The sequence below is a fragment of the Ricinus communis genome, chromosome 7 (genome assembly GCF_019578655.1).
Source record: "Ricinus communis isolate WT05 ecotype wild-type chromosome 7, ASM1957865v1, whole genome shotgun sequence".
NCBI lineage: Eukaryota > Viridiplantae > Streptophyta > Magnoliopsida > Malpighiales > Euphorbiaceae > Ricinus > Ricinus communis.
This window is the reverse complement of record NC_063262.1, coordinates 28904083-28926321: the sequence shown is the minus strand read 5'-3', so window position 1 is coordinate 28926321 and position 22239 is coordinate 28904083. Positions and strand designations below refer to the sequence as shown.

Here is a 22239-nt window from a genome sequence, read left to right as displayed (position 1 = left end):
TCACTTTATGACACATGTCCTCTCCATCTTATTACTCACAATTCCTATAACAAATCTCCCTCCCTTCAAGGACCTTGACCTCAAGGTTCAAATGGAGGGAATTTCTTGCACGGATCAAAATAGAATTCTCATGTTGCTTCTTCACTAGGTTGGTTCTTCCATTTCACTAGAACTTTAGTAGCAGCTTGACCTTGACGATTGACTATTTTCCTCTCGAGGATAGCCTCCGGCTCCTTAACAAAGATTTTAAAACTTCAGGAGGCCTGTGATGATGAAATGTGTGTAAACCATTAATTCTAAATTTCATTTTTACAAGATAGAGGTTTACATCAGCTTTATCGTTCTTGCTCACTCAATCAGGTTCGCAACTATTAGTTAAACGGTGTTCAAACTCTCAGAGATGATTATGTTGTATATTTAGCAAGCTTTTCTTCTCGTATATGAAGATATTTTTGGACAATAAGTTCTCCATGCTCTGCATCAGTCAATTATTAATTTCTGTGAATTCTTTATTAGGTGTATCGCTGTAACTTAAGACGTAATGGTGGCCTACATATGTTGTTCCTGATAATTAAAATACTTAATAATAATAACTAGAATGGTTTTTGAGTAATTTTTTGTAGTTATTTTATAATTGAAGTATTTGTCAGAATATTCGATTCCCTAAAATGGTTTTTGAGTATTTTTTTGTAGTTATTTTATAATTGAAATATTTGTCAAAATATTCTATTCCCTTTTATAGAATAATAAAATGACTGTAGAGATTACAAATTTGATTTTTCGAGAAATTATATATTGCAACAGCTTTGCCAACTCATAGAAAATCAAGCCTATCGTAATACAATACCTTAACATAATTTCTTATTTATGAAACTATTGATACCTTCAGCAACAAATTATAATCAGATTTATTCCAGAAAATCTGAATCAAATCTGAAACATTAAAAAAAACATGGATAAAGAAACTATCAACAATTCCAACAAGCAAAATCAGTAAAAGATACGCAAATTCCAACACCTCTAAACCGCTACGGAAAATATGGATTGGGAACTAAGCAAAGACGGTTTTTCCTACACCCTGCAAGACTTTGTTGATCAGTCATGTCAAGATTTTCAGGCGACTGTCCGGCAGGAAGTCTCCAATTAAAATGGTATAACAGTTGGGCAAGTGGAAGTTCAACGATAGCCATAGCAAACAAATTTCCAGGACAGATCCTCCTTCCACCTCCAAACGGAAGATACTCAAAATTATTTTTCTTATTATCAACTGAATCATCAAGAAACCTCTCTGGATTAAATTTATCAGCTTCATTCCAATACCTAGGGTCCCTTCCAAGTGCCCATAAATTCAATATAACGTTGGACTTGGCAGGAATATCGTAACCGTTGATCACACAATTCTCTTTACATTCTCTTGGAGGTACCAATGGAGCGGGAGGGTGTAATCTCATAGTTTCATAAATTACTAACTTGAGGTAGTTTAGGTTATGAACTCCTTCTTCATCAACATTTCCTTTTGCACCAAACATTTCCCTCACCTCTGCTTGTGCCTTTTCCATCACTCTTGGATTTTTTATCAATTCTGACATTGTCCATTCTATAACTTCAACAGAGGTCGAAGTACCACCAATAAACATGTCCTGGAATTTATTGATTCGAGTTAAGCATATGAACAAAAAAATTGATGTACAATTATGACTTTGATTCAATGATATCAAAGTTAAGAAAAATAGAGCGCACTCGAGAATCTTAATTAGATTTAAGAAAAATACTTATAAATCTATTTATATACGAGTTAATTTTGTGGGATAATTGAATGGTAAACTTATTTTTAACAATGTAATGTTAATAAAAACATGTTGATAGAAACAAAATAAAACAGAAAAAAAATAACGAAATGCATACTAACCATGATGACTGCTTTGATGTTTTCGTCCATTAAAGGGAATTCAAGTTCCCCTTTGTTCTGGAGATCCAGAAGAACATGTATAAGATCATCTTCTTTTTCACTCTCTACACTACCCAATCCCCTTGTAGCTCTATGTTCTTCCAGGATGTCTTGAAATATCTTATCTACTTGTTTAAAATGCTTCTCTAGTTTAACCTTCATCATAACACGACTGATCACCTTAAAGAATTTGATGGAAGGAAACACATCAGCAAGACTAGGACCTTTTGCCAGTTCTATCAGTAATTTCTCCATTGATGTTACATATTCTTCTTCTGTTTTCCAAATCTTGCCAATAGCTGCTCTGGAAATGATACGGAAAGTTAAAGCATTGATTAACTTTCTTAAATGGATTGGTGATCCTGCGTTGGATGAAATGGAAGAAATGAGTTTAGATACTTCTTCTTCTCGGATTGATCTAAATGATTGTACGCGTTTTGCACTCAGCAGTTGCAGCATGCAGAGCTTCCTTAACTGTCTCCAGTATGGACCTTCAGGAGAATATCCAATATCTTTGTTGTTGTAACTTATCAGATCCGTTCCAATGAGGTTAGGTCTCTGAGAAAAGTTGAGATCATGGGTTTTTAATACTTCTCTAGCAGTTTCAGCAGAAGAAAGGACAGTGATTGTAAACTCACCAAGTTGAAGACGCATAACAGGTCCATATTTCTTGGCCAAGTCTGTCACGCGGAGATGGGGCACATATCCAACTAACTGATGAATGTTCCCTATTATAGGCAGCTGAAATGGTCCTGGTGGCAGATTTAGGGTAGTTGAGTTCCTGGTTTTGGATTTCTTCCAAATTATCCTCAATATCATGAAGATAAACAAGAGGGTACTGATGTAAATCATTGGCAAGTTCATGGATGAGAACTGGAACTTGGGTTGCTGATAATTTGATGAATCATATCAAAATTATATAGGCTGCATTTTAACCCTAGCTGATGCAAGTTGACTTGGATGTGATTATCTCCGTTGTAAGAATTTAGGGCGAATACATCTATTGCTACCTTAATTTTAGAGCACCTTAATTTAATCTAAATGATTTAATATTACCATGAACTTTTGAAAATATTTTTCAACCACCTAATTTTGTAATTTTAAATACTCCGATGTTAACATGGAAGCTAGTCATATTTTCCATGTTGACTGTCACCAAAATTAACGTCAAATATTATATTTGATCCTTATAATATTTATACAATACTTTTTGACCCCTTAGAATTTTTTTATATATATAAAATATCATTTAACCTTTCAAAGGAATTTGAATATAAAATATTAGTTATATACAATGTAATTTTAATTTAATTATAAATTATACCACTTTATAAATCTAATAAATTAATGTATTTTTTTTTTAATTTTAGAGAAATTCAAAAGATATTTTATGAAAATTATGAAATTTTTTAAAAAAAAATTGAGAAATTAATAAAAGTCTAAAATCCATTATGTTTTAGATACTTAATTCTTTTTACTTAGTTTGAATAGTAAATTAATTGAAATACTCTTTTCTAAAATAATATTATGTTTTTTTTTATATCTATTTTCAGCACTAACTATTAAAAAAATTTATTTTATTTTTTTTCTCGTTCATTAAAATAAAAAATAAAAGAAGAATTGTTATTTGCTTATTCTTTTATCTTTTTCACATTCACCTCAAATATATATCTATGTATGTGTATATATATATATATATATTGGATACAAAAGAGGGCTTAAAAAGCCAAGAGAGCAGAAAAAACAAAAAAAAAAAAAAAAAATACACAAGAAATGAACATTCATCAATTGTTGAATGTCACTGGCCATCTCATCCAACACATGAATCCCAACGGGAAACACCAAAGCCATATTAGCTAAAGAGTCAACTACTTGATTCATTTCTCTAAACATTTAATAAAAAAATGAAAAAAAGAGAAGAAGATATTAATTTTTTTAAAAAAATAATTCTAAAAATAAAGATTATGAGTAAATTTTAAAAAATTAATTAAAAATTAAATGTAATATTGTTATTTTTTAGTACTAAAAAAATATTTAATAAATAAAATAATTATAACAGTAAATAATATTTAAATTATTTCATATATAAATTGAGTTAAATTAACCTGTAGAATTTGTAAGAGATATTATATACTGAATTAAAAAGAAAAACTTAAACATTAAAATAGAAAGAATCAGAAAATTAAAATACTAAATTTATAATTATCATTTGCATGTAAATTAATTAAAATATATTACAAAAATATATTCATTGACATGACGTGCAACCCATTATATATGATTTATTTAAAAGAAAAAACAGAAATGTCAAATAAAGATTTGAGAATTTCCTACCGGATTTACATATCACTTTTTTAAAAAATATATAAAAAAAGTATACCCACAAGCTGGAGGATATATACCAAAACGCAATCATTCAAATAAATAAAGGCAGATATAAGATCTTCATTTGATTTTTTTTTTGTTAAGAAATATTATTTACTTGATTGCTGAATTTATTAAAATATTTATGAATTATTAGCTTGATTTTGTCATACAATGGAAAAGACTGCATGTTCAATTACCACCTTAGACCAACTTGGTCACCTATAAACTATAAACTATAAACTTTGGTTTAGTGATATTGGGTTCTTTTTAAGATATCATTATTCCATCATCCCTCAATTGATCACCTAAAATTATATGATAGAAGGAAACACTCGAGATATCAAGCCATTGATCAACTTACTAAAATTGATCAATGATTTATTTGTGATCATGAAATGATTCTCTTTTTTCTTAATAGTAACTCATTTTGCTCAGAAACATCAGTTTACAGTATACAGGAAAAGAGCTGATGTGAAACAAAATCTATGGCAGAAATACACAAAGAGCAATTGGTTTCTTGAGCAGAATAAGAAAGCGAACTGATATGTTCTTGAAACTAACAACAACAACAACAGACCATAACTGACAATCAAGAGCCTGAAACAAAGGCGAAGAGACAGGCGAAAAAACTGGTAAGAGAATACCATTATATTTACCCTTTAACCCAATAAACTGGTAAATTGAAATGAATTTATGGGATTAGCAAAAATAATAGTAATACTTCAAAAGAATATCTTTTTAGTTAAGAAAAAAGTTATATAATTTTATAAATTATAACCGGAAAAAACTCATATATTTTTAATACCATTACTAAATTGTGTAATAACTTTATATTTCAGTCCTAGTTTTGAAAAAGTCTATTGATGGACATGATTGTGTATTGATGTTACAAAAATTATTATTTTTAATTGGTCAAATGTATATTTGTATTTCTGAACTTCATCTACATGTGTCTTTATTCAATATGTTCATGCGTATTGCATAAAAATATTTAAATATTATTAAAAAATAAAATTCAGATGTATATTATATTAAAAGCTAAAAATATTTTAGATATTAAAAGAAACTAAAATTAAAATGACTCTTAAGTTAAATTAAAAATTTAAATATTAAATTGACTATTTAAATAAGATAAATGTGTTTTTAGCCTTCTTTTTAATATGTTGTTTATCATTTTAGCATTTATTATTGGATGAGAGTGTAGACACGTAGATTGAATGGAGTGCAAATATAAATAAGTGGAGTACAAAAATCAACACCTGATTCTTATTTTTATTTAGTAATATGCAATTGCAAGTCAAAATAATTATAACATTTTGATATTTTAACAATATTTATGACTTATTACCTTTTCTATTGGTCTTACAAAATGAAATTAGTTACTTTTGATATAGTAATAGAGAATGCCGCAAGGCTTCATGCCTTATAGTACTCCCTTAAGAGTTGGTATGGTATACATATGGAATTTTCAAACTATAAAATGGATTTCTATTTATATAGCTTTATACATTTAAGGGTTCATTTGGTATCGTTTTATTTGTATAAAAATTTGTGTTTTAAGTTTTATATATGCGTCATACCCTAATGTGCGTGCGTCAGACACTCACGCGCGTCAAATGCTGATGCAATTTTGTATTAAATATTTATTAACTTATGTTCATTAAATATATGTTTTAAACTTTAAATATTCATTGTTTGTTAACTTTATTTTACTAAAAGAATATATATATCATAATATAAATATTTGTAATATACCTTTAGCTTGATTTTTTTTTTGTTTACCAACTGTGTAAATATGATTTATGTTATGTCTGTATTATATATGTTTATTTGAATAAATTAGTGGATATAATTTTTATTAATGCCAAATATTCATTGACCAACTAATTATACCTATAAATGATGAATGTTTATATCAATCGTAATTTTTTTTAATAACAAAAATGATAAAAGCTTTCATAAATAATTAATATTATTATTTGAAAATATTGATAAACATTATATATGCAGATAATGAACATTGTAGTACTAAATAATAAACTTTAATACTAATACTGATGAATAATACATGAAACAAAATGAACATGAATATTAATTGCAATGAATATTGAGTTAATAGATAATGAATATTTAAATATAAAGAAAATTAATTATTAATAGAATATTATATTTAATAGATATTATACATATAAAAAAATGAACATTTTAGTACATGTAAATAAACAAAAAAAAATATTAATATGTATATGGTACAATAAAAACTCTTGACTTGTATTACTATATTCTAACATATATAATTTTTATTTTGACACATGTATTTATTATTGATACATAAAATTTAAGTTTATGTATAATTCTCTAATTTTTTCTATTAATTTATTGATAATTTTATATTATTATATATTAATAACATCTTAAAATATAAAAAAAAACTAACAAAGACGTTAAATATATTTAATTTATATTATTTTTAAATATTTTAATTAATTATAAAATATTAAAAAATCTATTTAATTTTATTATAAATTTAATTTATATTATTAGTTATAATTAAAATAATTACAATGGTCGTATAGCAAACGAATAATGAAATATATTCAAAATATTATTTTTAATATTATCTTAATTTTAAATTCATTTTATCGTAATTTTATAATTTAAAAAGAAAATGAAGAACATCTAAAACAAGTATTTATGAACTCCGGTCCATGTAATGGACCCGAGTCAATAAAATGGATCCCAGTGGCTCTTTTATGATGTTATAGTGATGGATCTGTCCATCATAGACTTTTAGTTTTAATCGTCACAGTTTCCTCTTTTCTTTCTTCACTTTTCCTGAACTTTTAACACTAATTACAATAATTAGTATATCCAAAAAAATAGAAGGTAACAAAACTAACAAATGGCATGGAGATGGTAAATGAAAAGCTAATTAGAAAACTAATTGCCAATTGACTTATTAGCTGATATCAAACTAATACAGAACCTGCATGTGTTTGCTCCTGCTTTTACTTGAAGGTGGGAGGAATACAAGGACTTGGAATTAAGTAAAGGTCATTTTTCCTTCTTCCTGCAACGCCAAGATATTCAGTCATGTCAAGGTTTTCAGGGTTTTGCCCCTCAGGAAGTTTCCAATCAAAATGGTATAGCATTCGGGCAAGTGGAAGTTCAACCGTAGCCATACCAAATGATATTCCAGGACACATCCTCCTTCCACCTCCAAATGGTAGAAACTCAAAGTTAGTCTTCTTATGATCAATTGAATCGCAAAGGAATCTCTCAGGATTATATTTCTCAGGTTCAACCCAATACCTGGGATCCCTTCCAATTGCCCATGCATTTATTATAACTTTAGACATGGTAGGAATGTCATAACCATTGATAACACAATTCGCTATGCATTCTCTTGGGAGTAACATTGGAGCAGGAGGGTGTAATCTTAGAGTTTCGTTGATTACCAACTTGAGGTAGATTAGCTGGTGAAGGCCTGCTTCATCGACATCTCCTTTTGCCCCAAAGATCTGCCGCACTTCCGCTTGTGCCTTTTCCATCACTCTTTGGTTTTTTATCAGTTCTGACATTGTCCATTCTATGGTTGCAGAAGACGTGTCAGTGCCACCGAAAAACATATCCTGAGACAAGTGAAAATGAAAGATCAATAAAAACAAACTATACAAATAAGCTTTAGCTTATTAGTGATACTGGAATTGTCTTCAGAATTAAGACCAGTTAACGCCAAAAATAGAAATGGACCTAATTAATATATTTGTGCATATACTAACCATAATGACTGCTTTGATGTTTTCGTCCATTAAAGGGAATTCAAGTTCCCCTTTCTTTTGAAGATCCAAAAGAACATCGACAAGATCTTCATCTTCTACTTTCTCACTCTCTGCGCCAGCACTGTTGGCGAAACCCTTTCTGGCTCTATGTTCATTCAGAATGTTTTGGAATTTCTTATCTACTTTTTCAAAATGCTTCTCTACTTTAATCCTCGACCCACGATTGATCATCCGAAGCAATTTTATGGAAGGAAACACATCAGCAAGAGTAGCGCATTTTCCCAATTCCATCAGTATTTTCTTCATGGCTGTTAGATATTCTTCTTCCCCATCCCATATCTTACCAAAAGCTGTTCTTGAAATGAGTCGATAGGTGAAAGTGCGGATCAACTCACTTAAGTTAATGGGCGATCCTCCGGTGGATGAAATGACTGAAATAATGTTCGACACTTCTTCTTCTCTGATTGGTCTGAACGATTGAACACGTTTTACATGCAGCAACTGAAGCGAGCAGAGCTTCCGTAGCTGTCTCCAATATGGACCATTAGGTGCAAATCCAATGTCTTGATTGTTGTAAGTGATGATCTGTGCTGCAAGAATATTGGGTCTTTGAGCAAAGAAGAGATCATGGGTTTTCAACACTTGTTTAGCTGTTTCAGCAGAAGAAATGACAATGGTGGTAAGATCACCAACTTGTAGGAGCATTACAGGACCATATTTCTCGGCTAAGTCTCTCATTCGATGATGGGGTACATGTCCAGCTAACTGATGAATGTTCCCTATTATAGGTAGCTGAAATGGTCCCGGTGGCAGATTCAAAGCAGCTGACTTGCTGGTTTTGGACTGCTTGATCCATATCTTCAGTACCGCAAACATAAGGAGAAGGGTGATGAATACGATTGGGAAGTGGAAGTCCATGAATGGAGATTGGAACTCGGGAGAGAGACTCATTGGTCAGACTGGACGACAGTACAAGGATGATGATATCCAAACTTTGCATTTAAGGCTATAACAAAGTATACATATCTTAAGCGCCATGAATGATTATTTAAAAGATGTAGCTTATGTTTTGAACTGAGATTTAAGAGGGTTGACTTGACGGGATTCTTGCCTTATAATACTCCCTTGAATATTTCTGCACGTGGCACAAGCACAAGATCCATGTAAATATGCCTAATTATCTACACTCCGACCACAGTTTTCCATGGCTGATTTAAGAAGAAAATAAAGGAAACAAATAAAGCAAGTCTTGGCAGCGGGGTGTATAATAATAATAATAAGACAGGCAGCAAATTAAGAAAGTAGAAGAAGCTTTTCTATTTATCATGGAAAGGGAAAGTGGAGATTCAAACAGCCAGAGTTTCATAATTTTGGCAATTAAGATGAATTCAATATGATTGTAATTCCAATACAATTGAACCTGGTAACTACACCTAATAAAGAAGTTTGATTTTCTCTGCATCTTTGCTTGAACAGGACTTACTTCAGTAGAATCCCAGTGCCAAATAACTTGAAGTCCCCCATCATCATTCTCAAAATAAAAGAAACGTAAATTCAGATCTTTAACTATTTTTAGTATGTGCTTATTGATAATATATTTAAATTTATTTATTATGTGAAATAATTAAAAAAAGCAAATTGATTAATAATTTTAATTTTATGACTAAGAAGAAGAATTTTATCATTTATTTTCAATTTAATTGCAGGAAAATATTTATTGTTTCTCCATGAATTTGCTGCTATTTAATTCTTTTTTTTTTTTATAAGTGCATGTTATTATGTTGATGAACTTTTCTTTAGTAATCCTTTGGCTTGTTATAATTTCTTAAATAATTCATATTATTTTATTTAGTTAAGGTTTTTAAGATTATTAAAGTTGATTTTAAAAGAAAATTAAATAGGCAACTTCAAATTATGAAATGTTTAGTCCTATATATGAAAACTTAAGACCAATAAAAGAAAAAAGAAAAAAGAAAATCTCTATTATTGTGTCTAATAAGCACAATTTAGTTCTAAATATTTACACATTTCAAAAACATTTATATTTAGAGTAATATTGTTAAATTACTACATAATTTAATTCTGAATAAAATAAAACTTCTTTTGATTATTATTATTATTTTTTACTACACAACAAAATCAAACGCTTTTTCTTTACTAATTTAATAAAAATTAGTTTTGAATGATTTTTAATACTTTATAAAATCATAAGAGTGTAAAAATGATACAAGGGACAACTAATATATTAGATGTTTAACATCAGTGGGTAAATAGTAATTACCCAAAAACAATATCTCTACATTACAATTTACATCATCACTTCCTATGCAATACTAGAAATTACCAATTTAAGTAGAAAATCCTGACATAGACAATCATTTCTTTTCTATTTCTATGCAGACTTTCATCAGAGCATGAATAGAACTCACCACAAGCCTATTGAAGCATAATCAGAGCCAACCAGAAGAGCATCAATAATACCAATTTCAACAATGGCCATTGAAGCATGCAAACATATAAAATCCACAAAGAATCAGATGGTCAAAACGAGTTGATAACAATGATCAAACTAAGGGTCTAGATTTCCTTTGTTGACATAAGGTAACAGAACATAGATCCTTTAATTTATCTACCACTACATTAAGAATTTCCACAAGCGATGATCAGCAGGTATTCTATTAGACATATCTCTTCAAATGTCTGAAGAGAATCAAATATGCTGCATTATTTCAACAGGTGGTAATGGGTTGCATTTTAAGAATGAGATAAATTCTGGCAGAGCAGAAAACATAATCTCAACTATTCAACTTCATAGGCAAGGCTACTGTTCTCAAGTGGATCATCTTAATAAACAAATAGCAGAGGATCACTTTTATGATTGAAATAATACCGACATTTCGTTATAGCTGCAGTAGTACTATAAATTTGTTCACCAGATCACAGTTTGCATTACTTCATACAAGCTAAAGTTCATATATCATTAAGAATGGATCTTAAGAAAACACCAAACAAGAATTCTTTCATTCACAGTTTCCTAAAATCAAATGCGTCTATAAAAATAACTAGTCTTTGCCTTAAAAAAGAAAAATTACAAGGGAACTCAGTATTGGAAAGATTGTAAAATTACAACAGAACCAATAATTGGTTCCCTTTTTTTAACTTACCTCCAACCCACATCCGCCTTAATATCTGATTACTCAGTGCTTGCCTTTTCCCTTAGCCTTGGATTGTGCATTTTGGTATGCTAAAGTTCGAGATAGTGTAAGCTTCAATTCTGCTTGGCGACGCTTCCTCTTGGCTTTCCTGGATAGATTTTCCATTTGGACATTTTGTCCCTCTAACTCTTCTTTCCCGTCCTTATGAGAATCCACAACTAAAGTTGATTTATCACTATCATCCTTCAACTTATTCTTCTTACTGTTCTTCTGGTGATTCAGTCCTCCCCGACGAAGCTCCTTAATCTTCTCCTTAAGTTGGTCTTTCCTGTTTTTATGTACCTTCCACTCACTGTCCCTATAAGGTGCAAGCTTTTTAACAGACACATATTGATTCAACTCCTGGTCATCCAACATCAATATTTCTTCTGTCTTTAATCCATAACGTTCAGGTTGCACTTTAGCATACTTAAACCTCGTTTTCAAGTCTCCAACTGTACCCTCGTAATCCAATTTATAGTACTCCTCCAGCCATTCTTCTTTCACTTTCTGCACAAGAGACATCTTACGCTTCCTTTTCCGCTTACTTTCCCTATTCGTCTCCTCATTTTCCTCTCCTTTTTCATCATCACCATTACCATTCTCAGCCTTTTGTTCCAAAATGCGTTCTCTTAGAGCTAAAAACCCCTCATTGTCAACTGCATCCCACCCTTTAGGAAGACCAAGTAACTCATCCTCCTTATCAAAATCTGGTTTCTTAATATCAACCCCATCATCATCATTTTCACTACCAAATTCCGGATCTAAATCATCTGCATTATAATAGTCTTCATTAAAAGCCTTTTTCATCATCTTATCATACTCTTCTGGATCAAAATCCTTCTTTAAATCATCCAAATCCAAAGCAAAATCATTATCATCCGTGACACCAGCAGCCTGCATAACCTTGCTCAACTTTTCATTCATTTCCTTCTTTTTCAAATTCTTCAAATGCTTCAACTCTGCCTTTCTCTCCATCTCAGCAATCTCCATCCTCTCCTTCTTACTCTTCCTCTGCTCTTTCCTAGCATTCTCCTTTTTCCTAACCGATCCTTCCACTATCCTAGAATGACCCATAACCCTATCTCCTACACTCTCTTCATGCCTAAAATTATAAGTCTCCTCATACTTCTCCTGTCTCTCGATCTCCTCATCATCTCTGAACAAGTCATCAACTTCATCATCTGCAACACCACTTCTATCCTTATTATCCCTATCAACCCACATTTGTTTCTCAATAAACTCCTTCAAAAACTTATTATTCTCATCTAATTCCTCCTCTGCACCAAAATACTTCTGCAACTTCTCCTCAAAATCAACATCATTTCCATCATCTTCCTCCTTTAAATCCTTCTCTTTAACTCTCAAAAGATCACCATCAACATCAGCAGCATCTTTAACTGCCTCTAAAAATGCTCTTTTTAGCTCCTCTTGTTCTTCAGTATAAGTCTTTCTCTTCGCACTACTCGATTCCCCTTCTTCAAATTCAGGCCCTTCCTCTATCAATTGCTGAGCCCTTACATCTTTCAAGTACACAGCTTTTTTCTTTTTCCCATCCCTCATTTCATTTTCTCCTTTGCTATCATCATCATTAGTATCAGTATCGCTATCGGATTCAAATAATTTAACATCCTTTTTGTAAATTGAAGGGTCACGTTCTTTTACCTTGATTAAATTATTGAAGAACTCCTTGAAACTTTTCTTTTTGCTTAATTTCTTGATTTCAGCGTCATCTTCCTCCGATTCTGATGATTCTGAATCTGATTCCGAATCTTCAATTTGGCCTTTCTTTTTTAGCTCTTCGTATCTTTGTAAATCCTCGCGCTTTTTGTTGTGCTCATATCGGCGTGCGAATTTATCGTCGATTTCTATCTTCGAGACGTCGATGTTCTCGTTCTCGTCGTCGTCAAAGAGTTTCATCCCCATTCCCGTTTGCTACTGGTGAAGTATTAGCTAGCGTTTTGATAGTCTGCACTATGCCGTATTAATTCAATTTGCAAAGTAAGAGACGTTAGCTTGGGACAGGAATTTAGGGTTTTAGATGGCCCGGGATACTGGTAATTTTCACTTGCAGTCCCTAAATTTAAAGTTTGTTCCATTAATGTCCTTAATCAAATTTTGGATTTAATCTTAAAAATAATTTTATATCGTAGCCCTATGGGAATTTTCTTAGAAACATAATAAGAAGAAAGAAGAAATCCATTCTTTATTTTTTAGATCTCTTTCTTCTAATTTTTATTTTAATTTTCAAAATAAAAAAATGTAGAAAAAAATAATAGTTATTGTTCTTTCTCTTTTGTTTTTCTCACTTATCCTAACATATAAAAATTCATATTTTCTTTTCTTTTTTTTTCCAATCCAAACAAATATTAAAGTCTTTTTGGTCTACTTTCATTTAAAATCTAATGAAAGTTCAAATATAGAAAAATTAGTATTATAAATTTAAGCATGAGAAAAGTAATGGATAGTTATTAATTATTAATGATAATTATTATTATTAGGACTACAACTATTATTATTATTATTATTATTATTATTATATCGATTTACCTACCATCATTTCATATTCAATAAAAATTTAATTGAAATTAAATAATAAAAAAATTAAAAATTAAAAATAAGGAATGAAATTAACTCACAAAACCTTATTTTTATGTATTTTGATTTCTAATATTAAAGTTCTTTTTTAATAATTTAAATCACAATATGAATGAATAAATGGAACACAAAATGAGAGAAGTTTTCATTCAACATTCCTTTTCTTTTTCTCTGTTTTACTCGCCCAATAAACACTTCCATGGAGTTTCAAAAGCATGTGCAAGCCCTATTACTTGATGAATTGTAAAGTAGCCTCATTTCCCCAACACAGAAACCTGTTACTATTCTCAAGACAAAATAGCGGCCCTCTCAGAAATGGATTCCAGAGATACTTGAAATGGGTAACATAATAACATATATATTCATAAATACAACCTCTAACGAGTAGGATAGGGTCGAGGGGAGTGGTCAGGATGTGAATCCAATTAGTGAAGTACCTATCTCTATTTACAATGTACAAATTTTACAGCCTCGACACAATAGTTACCACAATACAGATTTTTAAAAGAGTTGGCTACTTGAAAAATAATTTCCAAACGAAGGTAAGCAGCCCCCCTGAGTAAAGAGGATAAGCACCAAAGAAGCATGAGATTTGCCTAAGTAAGCACCAAAGGAGTATTGAGAGTAGTCAGTTTTACTGCGTTGTGACGCTCTTTGCAAGATTACGAGGTTGATCCACGTTGTAGCCCCTTAGAACAGTGAGATGATATGCCAGCAGCTGCACAATGAAAAAAGAAAAATGCAGTGAACATCTTAGTGAGGTATCCACTTCCCTGTAAGTCACAATATAAATAGATTGTTGAGAAGCAAACACCGGCAGAAAAAGGACTAATAGTTCTTTCTATGTTAACCCAAAAAAAAAAAGCTAAAATTTGAAAGACAAGCCTCAGAAGTTACAGAAGGAAAAACAATAGCCAATGATAAATCAGTGTTAAATGTAATGCACAATCCATAAATGTTGAATGCATCAAGAGCAACTCATTGAGGCATCTTGTAGCTCCATGCATTGCATAGATGTATTGCAAGCAACTCGTCAATGCAAAACATTGATTTTAGGAGCAAGTGTTGTATTTTAAGCCACTAAAACATGGCATCTGCATCCATTTAACAGGCCTCAATATGTTACGACCTCAGCCCCGAGTTGAAGGCACATAAAACGCTGCTGTTCTATCAATAAATATACCTATTCACCATATGCATACATGAAGAGTCAAACAGCTGAGATAAAATCAACAGTATCACTTGATCTATGAGGCAGACATCAATTTAATACATGAAAGCTTCAAATAATAGTGGACGGAAGGAATGTTACTAATGCAAATTAACAACAGAATTATACCTGCAACGGAACTATATTCACTACAGGTTGTAGACAATCCTCAACCTGTGTGACTTCAATGACTCTGCAGGATTCCCCGGGACATACAGATGCAGCATCCCCTTTGGAACACATCACTATTAGGCGACCTTTACGAGCATGAAGTTGCTGAATGACAGACTGCTGCTTTCTGTAAGGAACAAAGTGTCAGAATAAAACTAAAGTAAGAATCTTAGATAAGGAAGCAGGCAACAACTAGACAACAGACCAACCTGAAGCAAGCATCATGAGTCGCAATGACTATAATTGGGAGATTTTCATCAACCAATGCCAAAGGACCATGTTTCATTTCACCAGCAAGCATTCCTTCACTGTGCATAAGGGCAACTTCCTTCACTTTTAAAGCACCCTCCAATGCTGTTGCATAGTTGTATCCTCTTCCAAACACAAGAAGCGATTGTTCTGCCATTAGTAGTTCTGCCAGATCCTTCATTTCCTGGTCAAGCTTCAGGACCTCTCTGACTCTGTCTGTCAAGAGAAAAAAAAAAAGTTAGAACAACTTCCTGCAAATGAAAGTAAAGGCTACAGCTTTGAATCAAGTTGACAGAGAGTTCAAAATGTGAACTTACTAGGCAAGTCAAACAGGCCATCAATTATAGCCTCTCTTTTTGCTTGGCTAGATATAGCATCACCTCCAATGGCTAGAGCTAACATGGCCATCACAACAATCTGACTGGTGTAGGCCTATTAAAACAGTTCAAGCATTGTTAACCAATGATAACAAATGCCATGTAAAAAGATCAAATGAGTATTATTTTACCTTGGTACTTGCCACACCTATTTCAGCCCCAGCATTTATATGAATGCCACAGTGTGTATTCCTGGCTATTGCACTTCCCACAGTGTTTGTTATGCCAACACATAAGGCCCCATTTTCTAAAGCATACTCCAAAGCATGTAATGTATCTGCAGTTTCCCCAGACTGACTGACAAAAACAGCAGTATCTTCTCTGTATATAGGACCTTGCCTGTCCACTAAATCGCTTGCAATTTCCATCGTAACAGGGACACCTATGTTTTTTCATATGCAATAAGCAGAAAAATGCTTAAGAACAGTATTTGAAATTAATAATTAATAATTGAAACACCGTTTAGAAACTGCTACATTTTACTACAGTCAAACAGCACTCACTCACCAGAAAGTTCTTCCAGGATGGGTCTTGCAGCTAGAGCAGCATTATAACTTGTACCACAACCAACAAAAACAATTCTGCGACTGCGTCTAATTGTTTTAAGGTGATCTTTGAGTCCACCCAAAAGGACAGTCTTGGCTTTGCAGGAACCTCCACGTATAAGCCTCCCCCTCATGGTGGTAGTTAGAGATTCTGGTTGTTCATGAATTTCTTTCTGCATATAATGCTCATAATTTCCCTTATTTATTTGTTCGACTTCCATCTCAAGAACTGATAGCGCTCGCTGGACTGATGCAGGTCTAGAAAGAGCACCACCATGTCTTCCCTTGGCATTTTCAAACTTTAGGATAGACACACTTCCATCCTGAAACAATAAATCTATGTTACTGCCAAACAAACTGGTGCTATAATATATTTAGTTAAATAATAGTAACGACCCGTAAATGGCCAATTTTTCCTCCATCTCTTCTCCCTAAGCTCTGCACATTACATTTGTAGTCTACAATAAAAGAATCAGAACCAGAAATAAAATTCAACCTTAGACAAGGCTCATATGTGCATTGTTGACCCATAATCAATTGGGTAAAGACACAGAGACTAACCTATTCTTTTGCTCAGTCCTGTCCTGTCTGACTCAATTTCTACAACCACCTAACTAATTTTGTTAACCAAGTTTGTGGCATCTCCCATTCAAACCTTGACATGCACCATTCTCTTTAATAAATAAAAGAGAACACATGTACGCATTCACACAGCTTGCTAAAATATTAGAAACTTAAACATTTATTCGAACTTAACTCAGGGTGTGGTACATGCCAATGCATTAACTGCCTCTCAACAACAATAATGGTAAATTACATATATATGAAGAAATTCACAAAATTATTTATGGAGGCAAACTTTGATGTATTGATTTTTGTAAAAGGTAAGAGTAATCTGTCAAGCTTTTGTATCATGACTTTCATCTTGCAAAATCAATCAAGTACACCCAAAAGAATAATTATGATAAGAAATTAAACAAATTTATACTGATACAGACAAAGAATAAATACCTTGAGATGAACCACTTCACCATCCTCGATCATCAAGACCCTTTTCGTGTGCTCAATAATGGCATTTGCATCACTGGATAGAAAAAGTTCTTTGGCGTGACCATCCTTTGAGAGTGATTTGGCATCATGAAATGCTGATCCACTGTTCATATCTTCATTTAATTCCTGAGTAGACACCAATAACATTTCTATAATCAGGAATTTTAACCATACAAAAGAACTAATAGAATTGCATAAGAGATCAATATAATCAATGTATATATACTTTAAAAATTTAGTATATTATGAGCTACTAAACGATCACCAAATCATGATCCTAAAAAAAGCTTTCTTGACAACTTAATTAAAAAATCCAGTAACTTCTAGTCAACATAGTTCAAGCTTAAAGTTATAATCCTGAACAAATGAATAATATATAAACTGCAAATTTTTAATTTTGCTGAGCAAGAAATTAACGCTATTAGGAGCTCATATATTTCATTTATAACATACTTTCACACCCAGGAGCAAAGGACTTCCACGTTTGCATGCAATTAACTCATTTGGATAATGTCTGCTCTTAAAAATAAGTGCATAAGCTCCTTCAAGATGCCTCATGACTTCAAGCACAACTTGACTAAATGTGACAGGCTGAGCACCTACAGCACAAATAGTGAAATGATGATTAACTAATGACTTCCTGTGCATTTTGGAGAGGAATGACCTTAAATTCCAAAAAATAGAAGTAATTAATGAAGCTATTCATTACTCAATTGCATATGTAAATAATACCTACCTTCACCTTCATTTGCTTTGTCAAAGACATATTTGGCAAGCTTTGGAATCACTTCTGTGTCAGTTTCAGATTCAAACGTAAACCCATGACGAACCAGTGTTTCCTTTAAAACCTGAACATAGCAAGGAACCGAAGCACCTTCAGTGTCAAGCCACAGCCACGACAAACACAAATAGAAGCGGCAGCGATAGGGATATTAGAACGATGACTTCATTAAAACTATTGCAGCATTTTTTCATTTAACTATTCTATATATTCAATACTCTTTTCTAGAGATTCAATTGAGCTAATAATAGCATAAAGATACAAAACGAACCTCGTAGTTAGTAATAACCCCATTGTGTACAACCAAGAATTCATTTCCAGCACCAGAAGTTTGGGGATGACTATTTCGTGGAGCTGGCTCTCCATGAGTAGCCCAACGTGTATGTGCTATTCCAGCATGGACAGAGAAAGATTCCTCCAAATTTAAATCAATAGTAGCAACATCTGGAATAGCAAAATCACCAGCAGTTAGCAGTTATACACAATAAGCATAGCCAAGCCAAGTGTCACCATTATGCAAGTATGACAATATAGTTCCATTTCTTTCACGTCATTTATCAATCACTTTGCTAGACATCTCAAATAACCATTGTCTAATTTTTACATTCTATTTATGATAGTTAAATTGCATAGCCGCTGTTTAAAAAGAAAACATAGACAAAAAAGAAAAAAAAAGACAACTTTTTGTACTAGTAAAAAGAAATGAAACAAATAAGTGGTCCACGAAACATCACTATCCTCATTCAAAAAAAAAAAAAAGAAAACCGAAGATACAGAAAAAGCTCAAAATACATGTGCATATCCAGTTGGGTACCACAGCTACAACTTTAGTTGAAACTAATTAGTTCCCGTGTTAACTCATGAAGGAATAATGACACAACTCAGTTTAGTTGTCCCGTCTTTTTAATTTCCTAGTAAAGCACAAGCTTAAGCTTCAGAAATTAAAAAGTACATAAATAAAATACTATTTCATATTTCACAAAAGCAAGATACAACTGATTATAAAAATCTTATAAATTCAATAATTCTTTTCTTTCCTTCTACACCAGTTTTAGTACCCGCCATAAGACGGACCTAACCGGACCTCTTTTTTGAAAAAAAATAATAAGAAAAAAAGCAAACTACCAAAATGGGTCAACCCGACCCGAAACCTCGTATTAATTTGAAGGGAAAAAAAGAGAAAATAATCCAGCAAAGCAAACGGAAAATGGAGGAGGAGTAAAAAAGAAATAGACCTTGGTACACAGACTTGACGAGGGATTCGATGTTTCCCTCCTGGCGAAAGACGAGAGGTGAAGGTGAATGAGAAGAAGAAGAAGGAATTGGATCGGATGATTCGGAGGGAATTGAATTTTCAATGGAAATACCGGCGGAATCGTAGCCACGGTACTCGAGACGGCGAAGGCCATTGAAGAGAACTTGAAGGATGTATCTTCTTTCTCTGTTTACATTATAATTCAGATACGCAAATATTCCACACATTTCTTTTCCTTTTCCTTCTCTCTTCTTTTCTCTTCACTGTGTCTTCCTTCCTTCCTTCCTTCCTTTTCTCTGTTCTAATGATCTTTGGTTTTTCCTTTTTCTTCTTTGTTTTAAAGAGAGGGAAATTAAATGATGAAGAAGGTGGGCAATTTTGACTTTTGACCTTATTTTTCTAATTATTGTATTATATATACCGGCACAAAGCACAACTGTATAAATAAGGATGGCCGCGGCTCAGCTCGATTCAATTTTAAAACCGGACCGAATTCAGCCTGGTCAAACCCAAACCCAATCAATATATATATATATATATATATATTAATTTCTGATTTAAAACTTAAAATGGATATTTAATATTTTATAAATAAATTTTTTATTTTGACACATAAAATCTAAGTTTATATATAATTTTATAATTTTTTCTATTAATTTATTTATTAATAAGTTATATTTCTAATTAAACAGTAATTTTAATTTTAAAAAATAACAATAATAGTAACTAATTAGATTTTTAATCAGATAATTATTAGTGTTCTAATTAGATAATAAATAGTTTTCTAATTAGATAATAGTTATTTTAAAAAATATATTAATTATATTTTAATAATATATTTAACTAATAAATTAATTCTCTAGTTAGACAATAATTCTAATTATAAGAAATAATATTTTTAGATATTATATTTATTAGTAACTTAATATTTTTAATTATATAATAATTTTTATTTTAAAAATAATAATATTAATTATATTATAGTACTAATTTATATAATATTAGAATTAAATTAATAAAATAATTTTTATATTATTATATTAATAAAATTTTAAAATAAAATTAAAAATATGTAAAAGTAGTTAGTTTTTAATTTTTTTTAAATATTAAAAATTTATTAAATTATATTTATAAATATAATTTTATAATTAAAATAATAATAACGATTAAATACAATACAAGAGCTAAATAATTAGTTAACTAGGCTAATTATAAAATAAAATCTAAATTTTTAATATTATTTTAACCTCTAATAAAATTGATAATTCAATTTATTGATATAATATAAATTCTAAAGGTAATAAAGAAATTGAATTAGCATTTTTATTTATTAAAATATTATCTTTAAATATATTATAAGATTAGTAAAATATAATATAATATAATAATATATTTTTGTAATAAGAAATTTAATAACTTTAATATTAATTTATTTCTCTTTAATATTTATGTTCCCTCATAAAATCTAATTTATAATTTTTTAAATATTGAACTTTAAAAGTGATCAGAAAATTATTTAATTTTGAGCCAATTAACTAAGTAATATTTATAATAAATTAATTTTATTTTTATAAAAAAGTTATAATTTAAAAGAGATACATTCATGTTAATATTGGGGGTTTCATAAATAAAAAGAATACAATTATTATAAAAAGTTTTATATTTCCTCAGAAGGAAGAAAAGATTTACGTCAGTTTAATCATGTTTTCTGTAGATAGTATATATATATATGTGCGCATGCTAGTTAAAGGGAAATAGAGGGGTGCTTTAGTCTTTTCGTTGTGCATCATATAATGGATATGGCGTTATGTGATTGGATGAGTTCGTGAAGTTACTACCACGTGCTGGAATGCCATATGAAACTTGTGCCAGTTATATCTTTGGCGTAACCTGTTGATTTTTCCGCTAATAAACAAAAACTCTTCCTTCCAGCTTCCTTTAATAAGCACATAAAATGGACAGAATTTCTTTAAAAAAATTAATATTAATAAGTAAATATTAAAATATTTCTTTCAATTTGTTATTTTTATATTTTTTTATATTTTTTAAATAAAATATATTTTTTGATAAATTTCAACTTTATATATTAAAAAGATTAAATTAAATTAATTATTAAGATGAATAATCTAATTAATATTGATGTAAGTAACTAGTATTGATGTATATTCCTATGAATTGAGAACTTCTAGCTACTTAAAAATCTCGTCTCGTCCATTAGAACTTTTCAAGTGTCTCACTTTAGATAACAGCTGAAGATATATTTTTTAATATATAATTCTTTTTTATAATTATAAATTTCTAACTAAATAAAATTTAAAAATATACATACAAATATTATTATATGTAGAAAAATATCTATAAATACAAGAGACATTATTTTTTAAATAATATCATTATAATTTTTTAAATAATTTCTTAAACTAACATACTTTTTCATTTAAGCATCAGCATGGTCTCCAAATATAGAGAATACTCTATTTTTATTTCTTCAAGTTTTACATATGCATATTAATGTAGACTGAGTCTATTTCCCATCGACATCGTGTACTATTTTGTAATTAAATTTAAATTGTTTTCATCTAACATCCATCATTAAGCCACCGCAAATCAAAATTATAGAATAGAATACACTGTGATTGATAGTTCTTATACAAACATGGAAGATGCTTAAAAATGTTTATACATAAAGATTAAAAGAGAGAAAATTCTTTT

General features: G+C 30.7%; 4 protein-coding genes across 7 annotated transcripts; all 4 read right to left on the bottom strand.

Annotated features, from left to right (window-relative positions):
* Positions 1-803: 803 nt before the first annotated feature.
* LOC8274268 (cytochrome P450 71D445) lies at positions 804-2914 on the bottom strand. Of its 2 annotated transcripts, XM_025156647.2 has the most exons (3): positions 2587-2738; positions 1910-2506; positions 807-1640 (listed from the first exon to the last, which is right to left on the bottom strand). In XM_025156647.2, the coding sequence occupies exons 1-3, from the start codon at positions 2611-2613 to the stop codon at positions 1029-1031; spliced, it is 1236 nt and encodes a 411-aa protein (XP_025012415.2). In that variant the 5' UTR covers positions 2614-2738; the 3' UTR covers positions 807-1028. The 2 variants fall into 2 exon arrangements, with proteins under 2 accessions (XP_002514826.4, XP_025012415.2); XM_002514780.4 differs by having other exon boundaries at positions 804-1640; positions 1910-2914.
* A 4322-nt stretch (positions 2915-7236) lies between these two features.
* Positions 7237-9645, bottom strand: LOC8274269 (cytochrome P450 71D445). Of its 2 annotated transcripts, XM_048376405.1 has the most exons (3): positions 8098-9645; positions 7628-7947; positions 7355-7532 (listed from the first exon to the last, which is right to left on the bottom strand). In XM_048376405.1, the coding sequence occupies exons 1-3, from the start codon at positions 9046-9048 to the stop codon at positions 7484-7486; spliced, it is 1320 nt and encodes a 439-aa protein (XP_048232362.1). In that variant the 5' UTR covers positions 9049-9645; the 3' UTR covers positions 7355-7483. The 2 variants fall into 2 exon arrangements, with proteins under 2 accessions (XP_002514827.2, XP_048232362.1); XM_002514781.3 differs by having other exon boundaries at positions 7237-7947; positions 8098-9643.
* A 1405-nt stretch (positions 9646-11050) lies between these two features.
* On the bottom strand, positions 11051-13310 carry LOC8274270 (protein kri1). 2 transcript variants are annotated; one of them, XM_048377036.1, is made up of 2 exons: positions 12957-13098; positions 11051-12870 (listed from the first exon to the last, which is right to left on the bottom strand). In XM_048377036.1, the coding sequence occupies exon 2, from the start codon at positions 12852-12854 to the stop codon at positions 11295-11297; it is 1560 nt and encodes a 519-aa protein (XP_048232993.1). In that variant the 5' UTR covers positions 12855-12870; positions 12957-13098; the 3' UTR covers positions 11051-11294. The 2 variants fall into 2 exon arrangements, with proteins under 2 accessions (XP_048232993.1, XP_002514828.2); XM_002514782.4 differs by having other exon boundaries at positions 11051-13310.
* A 908-nt stretch (positions 13311-14218) lies between these two features.
* Positions 14219-19921, bottom strand: LOC8274271 (glutamine--fructose-6-phosphate aminotransferase [isomerizing] 1). The gene is made up of 11 exons (XM_002514783.3): positions 19508-19921; positions 18544-18716; positions 18228-18339; positions 17945-18090; positions 17453-17617; positions 16404-16764; positions 16028-16278; positions 15837-15951; positions 15480-15735; positions 15229-15397; positions 14219-14607 (listed from the first exon to the last, which is right to left on the bottom strand). The coding sequence occupies exons 1-11, from the start codon at positions 19752-19754 to the stop codon at positions 14524-14526; spliced, it is 2079 nt and encodes a 692-aa protein (XP_002514829.2). The 5' UTR covers positions 19755-19921; the 3' UTR covers positions 14219-14523.
* Between the last annotated feature and the right edge of the window lie 2318 nt (positions 19922-22239).

Coding starts and splice junctions, on each gene's coding strand:
- LOC8274270 (XM_002514782.4), bottom strand. CDS start 13,217: ATGGGGATGAAACTCTTTGACGACGACGAGAACGAGAACATCGACGTC.
- LOC8274271 (XM_002514783.3), bottom strand. CDS start 19,754: ATGTGTGGAATATTTGCGTATCTGAATTATAATGTAAACAGAGAAAGA. Junction 17,618..17,944: donor CTTTGCTCCTGGGTGTGAAA/GTATGTTATAAA, acceptor GTGTCTACTCAG/GAATTAAATGAAGATATGAA. Junction 15,952..16,027: donor TAGGTGTGGCAAGTACCAAG/GTAAAATAATAC, acceptor CTGTTTTAATAG/GCCTACACCAGTCAGATTGT.
- LOC8274268 (XM_002514780.4), bottom strand. CDS start 2,812: ATGAACTTGCCAATGATTTACATCAGTACCCTCTTGTTTATCTTCATG. Junction 1,641..1,909: donor ACATCAAAGCAGTCATCATG/GTTAGTATGCAT, acceptor AATAAATTCCAG/GACATGTTTATTGGTGGTAC.
- LOC8274269 (XM_002514781.3), bottom strand. CDS start 9,048: ATGAGTCTCTCTCCCGAGTTCCAATCTCCATTCATGGACTTCCACTTC. Junction 7,948..8,097: donor ACATCAAAGCAGTCATTATG/GTTAGTATATGC, acceptor CACTTGTCTCAG/GATATGTTTTTCGGTGGCAC.